The sequence below is a fragment of the Leptonychotes weddellii genome, chromosome 5, assembly GCF_054177405.1.
Source record: "Leptonychotes weddellii isolate Sample4059 chromosome 5, ASM5417740v2, whole genome shotgun sequence".
In the NCBI taxonomy this organism is placed as follows: domain Eukaryota; kingdom Metazoa; phylum Chordata; class Mammalia; order Carnivora; family Phocidae; genus Leptonychotes; species Leptonychotes weddellii.
Genome location: NC_138373.1, coordinates 100,732,392 through 100,740,924, shown reverse-complemented (window position 1 = coordinate 100,740,924; position 8,533 = coordinate 100,732,392). Strand labels below are relative to the sequence as shown.

Here is an 8,533-nt window from a genome sequence, read left to right as displayed (position 1 = left end):
ACCTTGAGAAAGTCTTGGCCTCTGTTTCTGGAACTGTTAAGTGAAAATAAAAATAGTGTTTACTTCTCACTGGAGATGAAATTGGACAGTGTCTGGCACATGGTAAGTGCTCAGTAAATGATAGCTATCATTGTTATTGGTGCTGAATGCTGGAACTATAACAAGAAACTATCTCCCAGCCTTTGGGGATACTTCCCCACAACTATGGTTTAGCTGCCCTCTCTAGGGCCCCAGCACACATTCCCCAACCACTGCACAACCCAAAGCTTCCTTTGGTCATCCTATACAGGGCTGGCCCCCAAGACCTTTTTGGCCCATAGCTGCATGACATTTATGATGAAAAGCCCCATGTCACCTTGGGAATTTCATCATCCCCCTTTATTTGACTATCCTGAAAGTTAAGAGTTCTTTAGATGGGGAAGGATTATATAAAAAGAGAGCTTCTAGAACCTTCTCTAGGTAGTTTTGTTTTCCCAGAGAAGCCAGTCACAACCATCACCACCCCCATCCCAAGAGAACTATAAAAAACTAACCTTTGCACAAGAGTTCCTACAGGTCTTAGATATCTTTATCCCCAACAACTTCTTGTCCCCATTTTACACATGCAGAAATTAAGTCTCAAGCAGCAAGCCAAGTTTCAAACAGTCATTCAGTGTTGGAACCGAGATTCAAACCCAGATCTGTGGTTCCAGTGCTCTTTCCACCTCTCCACAGCAACCAGCAGCAAGAACACAGGCTCACAGACATACACATATGCACACCACACGTGCACACACACACACACACACACACAGCACTCCAGCTCATTCTTCTTCCCAAGGGGAGCCTTGGGAAATTCCATAGCCCAAGGGAGCAGACTAGAGCTGATGTCAGTCTAAGCTCCACAGGGAATACCTTACCAGCATTCTCCACTAGAGGCCTGAGGCAGTTATTGTGGTTTCTTTTGTGATGTGTCACTCTACTCCCAGAGATTCCGGGCAATCCTTCCAAACAATACCCACAATACCCCATCCCTAACCCTCCCATGGAACAGGTGTCATTCCTGCCATTCCAGGGCTCAGATCTGGAAGCCATCTCTCAGGGAGCAGGTGCTTCACTGAAAAGAAGTCACTTGCACATCTGGAGTTCTGCTACTAAAAACCCTAGTTAGTTTGGGAGACTCAACACATACGCTCTCTTTCTTCCCCACCCCCACCCCCCCATCCAGCTTGAGTTCAAGGTCCAGGATGGAAGGGAAAGTAGGTAGAGTTGGCAATGCACGTCCAACCAGGGCAGGGTCAGTCAACTCCTTGGAACTGGAGGCAAGGAGAGAGGAAGGAAGGCATGGTCCCTGCAGTTCCCCCTAAGCCCTGGTCCGTGTAGTGGGCCCAGAAGCCCCACCCTGACATCCCCCTAGTACCAGTCAGCAAGGAGGGGAGATGACGCCTCTTTATTAAGGTTAACACCAAGGAAAGCATTGAGAAAGAATACACAGCGGAGGAGAAAGGGCACACAGAGTCACTACTTGAGGAGGTGGGAGGGAGGCACATCAGTTGGGAACCTCAGGACAGCCACATGCTCCATGCCCTGGTTGTGGGGGAAAGAAGAAAGGGGAGGGGAAAGCGCCATGATAGCCTGGGGCTCACAGAAGGGTCTGAAGCCCCCTGAACCTAACACCAGAGCCACAAGCCCTGCCCCTCAGGGCTCACACACTACTACACAAGTCGACACACATAACACACACAAGACATTATGGAGGCAACACCGAGAGGCAGCGGGCAGGGACAAATTGACAGAAAAAGGAACTAAAGTTAAGCAGGTGTAGCCAGGAGAGAGACAGTTTTTGGCTGCGGCTCCCAAGAGTCCCTCAAACGTCCCCTAAATCTGGGCTGCTGCTGAGCACCCCCAAGTCTCTGCCTGTGTACTGGGCTCTTTGTTCTCTAAGCCCCAGTGAGTGGATAAAGCAATCCCAGATGAAGTCAGTGACAAGGCAGGATCCGCTCTGCATGCAAAAATCCTAGAGGTTGAGCTATTATGTCTTCATGCACATTCATAGCCAGCTCCTCCCAGCCCAGGGGCCCTTGGAACCCCATTCACCCAGATTCCTAGGGCTGCATCCCTCCTCAAGCTTCCTTTACCAATCAGCAGCCGCAGAGATGTGAAGGAGGGAGAGGCTTCTGCAGAGCACTGAATATCTTGGATTTCAGCAGAAGGGTAAATTTTCTGTTGCCAGAACAGAATACCCCCAATTCCTTAATGTCTAGGTAAATCGTTAGAGATTATTTGCCATAGTCCTAGATAAGTCCTTTTTCAGAATAGAAAAAGCAGAATTTTATTTACACAATTCAGGGGTTCTCCTGTTGGCTGGGGAGGGGGAATGGGCAGGGTAGGGGATGGATGGGAGTCCAGAGATGGGCGCTTCCTCTCCCGGAACCTCACCTTTCCGCAGTTTGCTAGGTCTCCCTTGGTTAGGCAGAAAGAATTCTTGATGCTCCCAAAGTCCTTCACCCTATAAATCCTTTCTCGAGGGAGTCTCTCTGCCTGACCCACAAGAGCAGCGGTCGGAGTGAAGCATGCTGCACCGCACCGTTCAGTCCCCTCGCGTCATGCACTCGGAAACCCAAAGCCAGCCCGGGAAAGTAGTGCCCCCTCGGAGTCCCCTCACAGAGAGGCCTCGCCCTCCAGCTGCAGCAGGGTAATGTCGGGCAGATCGAGGGGCTCCACAAGTGGCCCGTCCCCCCCAAGGAGACCAGCACAGGGGCTCTCGGGGCGCTCACAGTGACTAGTGGGTGAGGTGGAACTGGGCATCTCCTTCTCTTCTTCATCGTCGTCCTCATCCTCGTCCTCAGGATCGCGATCCAGCAAACCGCTGTCCCCGATCCCAGGCGAAGAGGTCTCCGGCTCCTGGGGGGCACCGGGGCAGCTCACCTTGCCGCCGACCACGCCCAGACCGCCCTGGCGGGGCGCCGTGGTCATAATCTGGCACATGGAGACGATGGCCCGCTGGTTGGCGCACACGTCGTCCGAGAGCACCTGGATGTGCGAGGCCTGCTCGTCCAGGGCCCCCCGCATGGCCCTCACGTCCTCAAACAAGGCCTGCAGCTGGGCCTTCAGGTGCTCCATCAGTTCCTTCATGCCGCCGTTGTACTCCCCGGAGATCACGTCCCCCACGGCCGGCACGGTGGACACCTCCAGAGGTGCCGGCATGTCGCCGCCGTCCTTGGTCATGATCTCCAGCGGACCGTCTTCCATTGAATGGCAGAAGCGGGCGGTGGCGGCTCTGGGTCCGGTCCAGCCCGGCCTCCGGCGTGGGGGGAGGACGGAGATGGGGGAGAGGTCCCCGGAGGGGCGGGGAGGAGCCGAGGGAAGAGGAGGCTCCCGAGAGGGGCCGGGAGCCGACGTGAGGAGACGAGTCCCGGGCGGAGGGCGCGGGCAGGATCGGGGGAGGCCGGGAAGAGCCGGCGGGACGAGGACCCGGCGAGAGTCCCAGGCCGGCGACTCTCCGGCTTGCCCCGGGGCGAAAGCGCCCAAACCTGCCTCGCCTCCTGAATTGCGCCCGTGTCAGCGCCGCCCTCCGGGCGCCACGAGCTGCAAGTGCCCGCGGGCTCTCTGGGTCACAGAAGCGCTCGCGAAGGGGCCCGGGTGGAGGCCGGCAGTGGGTACCGCTCGGGACTAACCCCGGCCATCAACGGGCAGCGCCCGCGAGTGTGGTTGGAGTGGCAGGGGCGGGTCTCCCAGCGGCGCCGCGGATGCTCCTCCGTTTCCAAGGCGACGCACGGCACGTAAATGACGTGTGTCTCCATGGCAACCAGGAAGTGGAGAGGAAAAGGAAGGATGGTTGCGAAGCTGCAGTGGGGCTCTGGAGTCTGAACTAGCGGGTGGGGCAGGAGGGGAGGGGACGCTGCAGTGGCCTCCGCTGGGTGGAAAGAGCGTGTGGCTGCGATGCTTAATAGGGAAGCATGAGAGAGCAGTTTGCTGCATAAACCTCCAGGTCAGGGAGAGATCGTCCCTCCCCCAGTCTGGGTACTAGAGCCTGAGCGCAACTGCCTTGGAAGGATTTTTCATCCACCCGCAATCCTTTCTCAGAGGATGGCGCTAGAGCCGGGTCTTGCTACTCTGCCCTCCAGCCGTCCGCAGGAAAGCAGAGAGGGTGGAGAGGCCGACGCTAATAATCCCAGACCTGAGCTGGGGCGCGCCCGGCCTCCGCGGTGCAGAGGGTGGGGAGGGCACTAAAAGAGGTTTCCGCCTTTCCCTTCAGCTTCTGCAGTAAATCAGCCCTCTCGCTGTAGATAGCACAGAAGCTAAGAAAGGATGGGATTCCCTTCCATATGAGATGAGACCCAACCGTTCCTGCCCTGGGCACTGGGACTTTTTCCATGATGATGAAGCAAAGTACTTAAGTTTTGAGAACGAAAGCTCCGTAAGGGCAGAGGTTTGTCTCCACGCCCTCAATCACGGAATCCCCAGCACCTAAAATAGTGCCTGGCACGTAGTAAGTAAATGCTCTATGTATTTATTGAATGACTACTTTAACAGGAACCACTATGCCCCCATTCCCTCATCCAGAACTCTCCAGCCCACACACAGCTGATGTTAGGGGACCTGAATTCAATTTTGTTTCTGCCTTTTAATTCAGGGACCTTGGATGAATAATCTTCCTGATCTGTTAGGGAATTGGACTGGATAATCTATAATATTATTTCTTACCTGAATAACACTCTGCATCAGCTCACAGGGGAAAGGGTAAACTGTTAGCCATGTGTGGAAGGGATGGGTGGGGACAGTGTGTGTGTGAGGGTGGTTTCCCCTCCATAGGCCCAGTGTCCATGTACAGACACACTCTGAGTGCCTCAACCTTTGTGACAACTCCTTTCCCTATTTGAGGAGTGGAGTGGGAAAGGAGAGGAGGAAGAAAATTTGAATATAATATATTTGCAGATGACTTGAGATTGAGAAGCAAAAGCACCTGGGCAGCAGCATACTAACTAGTAATGACCCTAGTAAATTGGAGAAGCCAAGTGGTCAGAAACTAAAGATGAATTTCATACGAAGAAATAAATCTAAGGAGGAGAAACAAATTGTATCACTTCAAGATGGGGAAAAGCTAGGTATGGGTGAATGTTTTGTACACTAGTGGTTCCGCAATAGCCAACATGTTACCTTGGGATTTCCCTGGTTGCCTACTCTAGTAAGGAAGAGTGGGGCTAGCCCAGAGAAACTTTTCTAGCACTAAAGAACAGTTTGGTTTATGCCTATTTTACTATTATTAAAATAGAAATAAGTGGGGAAATAACCTAAACAGCAGAAAGTTTAACCTAAGGCATTGCTGATATAATAAAGTTTTGTGCAGCCATTAGAAATTTGGTTTCCCGGGCGCCTGGGTGGCTCAGTTGGTTGGGCGACTGCCTTCGGCTCAGGTCATGATCCTGGAGTCCCGGGATCGAGCCCCGCATCGGGCTCCCTGCTCGGCAGGGAGTCTGCTTCTCCCTCTGACCCTCCTCCCTCTCATGCTCTCTGTCTCTCATTCTCTCTCAAATAAATAAATAAAATCTTTAAAAAAAAAAAAAAGAAATTTGGTTTCCCAAAATAAATATACGAACAAATTAAAAACCCTACAGTATGATATTTTCTAAAACAAATGATTCAGTCCTATTTGCTTGTTCATTCCTTTCTTCATTCCACAAGCTTGTGGCGCTCTCACCTTGGTTATCACTCCTACCTCCACCCTGTTCCCCACAGGTTATTCTTAAAGCTTCGGAGAAGACAGAAATGCTTTTCTAAGCACAGCTGAAGTGGGCTGGTATTTACAAAAAGTCTTTACTAGAAAAATATAGGAAAACTAGAAACAGAGACAATGCACGCGCTCAGACACACAGCTGAGCTGACACAGCATAAGTTTCTGATCATACTACAGCAAGCATGTTCTCAGGGCATATGGGTTCAACCCTGCTGTTCATAACAGGAGAACTCTTCTATAGCCAGAAAAGACATGACTTTTGGGGTTTTTGCCTGGGTCTGTTACTTTACATTCTTGACCAGCACTTCACATGGACGATTTCATCTTGCCAGTTTTCTCAGCCTTCAGGTGGGTCCCTGCCTTCTACCTATAAAGATGACCCTGTCCCTCATATAGGGCCTTCCATCTTAGACTTACTCTTACATTAACCATAGTCCCCATACAGTAGGAGCTGGGTTATGTCATCATACAGGGCTTTTTGCCACTATTGTTGAGGATACCATGTATGTCAAGGCTTTCAGCATAAGATTACCTCATGCTGCCCAGAGGCACTGGCATGAAGTCTGCTGAGAATACAGGGGGTCTGAGCCTAGAGGGAAGGGAAATTATTGGAGAAGCACGAAAGAACATGGGAAACAGGTGCAGAGATCAAGGGGTGTGGCTGATCCAGTCAAGTTCCAGGTCAGACGTTTGAGAACTAAGGGAGGTGGGAACTGGGGGGATAGACTAGTAGCAGGACTTGAAAATGTGAGGAGGAGACAATTGGTGCATCAGATTCAGAACCAGATCATTTTAGGAACTCTGTGTGAAAATGGAACTAGGAAAAATAGAAGGGTCTAGCTGCTGAAAAATAAGGGGGACAGATACAGAGAGGAAAGAAGCTTTAGTTGGCTGGCTGGGTTTCAGGGCTGGGACCTCTGGACACCAGTGCCCTAGGGTTTGTTTAAGGGATCCATTCCCAAGCAAAAGGGGGCTGAATGGGCACTCTGGCCATGTCATTAGAGTATTCACACATAGCATGTATGCCATATAGCAAGAAAAAAATAACCTGCTTCCTGCCTTTCTCTCATCCTCAGGGAACCACCCTAGCTGTTCTATTTCTTCATCCCAGTCTTATGAGCCAATGGGGGGAAGAGACTCCATGGTACATAGATACAAGTCTCCATCAGGTACACCTAGTTCCAACATCACATTCTCACTAGGATTGTGATTACGCCAGTTTATCTCCAGTCTGTCTTTTATAGAGCTAGTGTACTTTTTGAACTATAATTACAACAGCCATGATGAAGATGCTCTCTTGACGCAAATCAAGAGTGATGATCAAAATCAAGGCAGAGTTGACTGCTATACTTAAGGTTCACGATCCCAGACAGTCCTCTTCAGATGTAAATTTTATGGCATAGAGTTGCCTTGGGGCCCATCTCAGCATGATATCACATTCAAAAGAAACACATCCAACAGCCAAAAAGAATTGAAAAGCACTTTAAATTTTTATTATAGTCTCTGGGGAAACTCTAAAGCAATTTGCATTCTCAGCACAGAGCAAAATATCTTAAACTTTTCTTCCCTCCTTCTCTACTCATCTCACACATCCTGACATAGCTGTAGCTCCCATTCCCTCTCCTTTCTCTGCAGACACCCCCAGACTTTCTCTCAAGCCTGCTTACTTTACCTCTTGGATGTATTCTTTTTCTCTTCTGTGAGAAGGAACTTCTTGTCCTTGTTTCAGCTCCTTTGATTTTGCCCTCCATTCTGCACAGGTACCCGGAACATCAGCTGTCAATGACAGAGTCTCTTCCTAGAGGGCAAGAAAGACTGAGAATACTCATTCTTGTAGGTTTGGTCTTGTCACACAGACTAAATATTCTCATCATGTGAGGGTGGTTTGTCTGGTATTCCAGACAAACTGTTTTTCTCATTTTCTCTACTCTTTTTTTTAAAGGTTTTATTTATTGATTTGAGAGAGAGAGAATGAGCAAGAGAGAGTGCACATGAGCAGGGGCAGAGGGAAAGGGAGAAGCAGATTCCCCTGCTGAGCAGGGAGCCCCATGCGGGGCTGGATCCCAGGACCCTGGGATCACGACCTGAGGTGAAGGTAGAAGCTCAACGACTGAGCCACCCAGGCGCCCCTCATTTCCTCTACTCTTACACAGAGAAATGGACTTGGTAGTTTGCAAGGACCCCAAACTATTATGAGACTTTGGCTGGAGAGGGTGTCCAAATGTCCCCAGTCTCAAGAGCTCTATTGTCATAGACATGGCCATGAGGTGAGCCACACACACACACACACACACACACACACACCCCATCACCTAAGCCTGAGCAAGACTTTCAGTTGCTTGCTCTCTGCCCTCAAACTATTTTTAGAAGTCTTAAAAAGGCCACCCCCCCCAACACACACACACATTTCTTTCTCTTCCATATTAACTTTATTCAAAGCAAGAATTCCTGGGGCTCCTGGGTGGCTCAGATGGTTAAGCATCTGCCTTCGGCTCAGGTCATGATCCCAGGTGCTCATTACAAGTGTCTTCCTTAATCTCCATCACCCATTTAGCCTACCCCTCCACCCCTCCAGCAACCCTCAGTTTGTTCTCTATAGATAAGTGTCTCTTATGGTTTGCCTCCCTCTCTTTTTTTTCCTTCCCCTATGTTCATCTTGTTTTGTTTCTTAAATTCCACATATGAGTGAAATCATATGGTATTTGTCTTTCTCTGACTTATTTTGCTTAGCATAATACGCTCTAGCTCCATCCATGTTGTTGCAAATGGCGAGATTACATTCTTTTTGATTTCTAGTATTCCATTGTACATATAGAC

At 50.1% G+C, this 8,533-nt stretch overlaps 1 protein-coding gene across 1 annotated transcript; it reads right to left on the bottom strand.

Annotated features, from left to right (window-relative positions):
- Nucleotides 1–1,410: 1,410 nt before the first annotated feature.
- On the bottom strand, nt 1,411–3,749 carry CCDC184 (coiled-coil domain containing 184). The gene has a single exon (XM_006729274.3). The coding sequence runs from the start codon at nt 3,229–3,231 to the stop codon at nt 2,641–2,643; it is 591 nt and encodes a 196-aa protein (XP_006729337.1). The 5' UTR covers nt 3,232–3,749; the 3' UTR covers nt 1,411–2,640.
- Nucleotides 3,750–8,533: the final 4,784 nt, after the last annotated feature.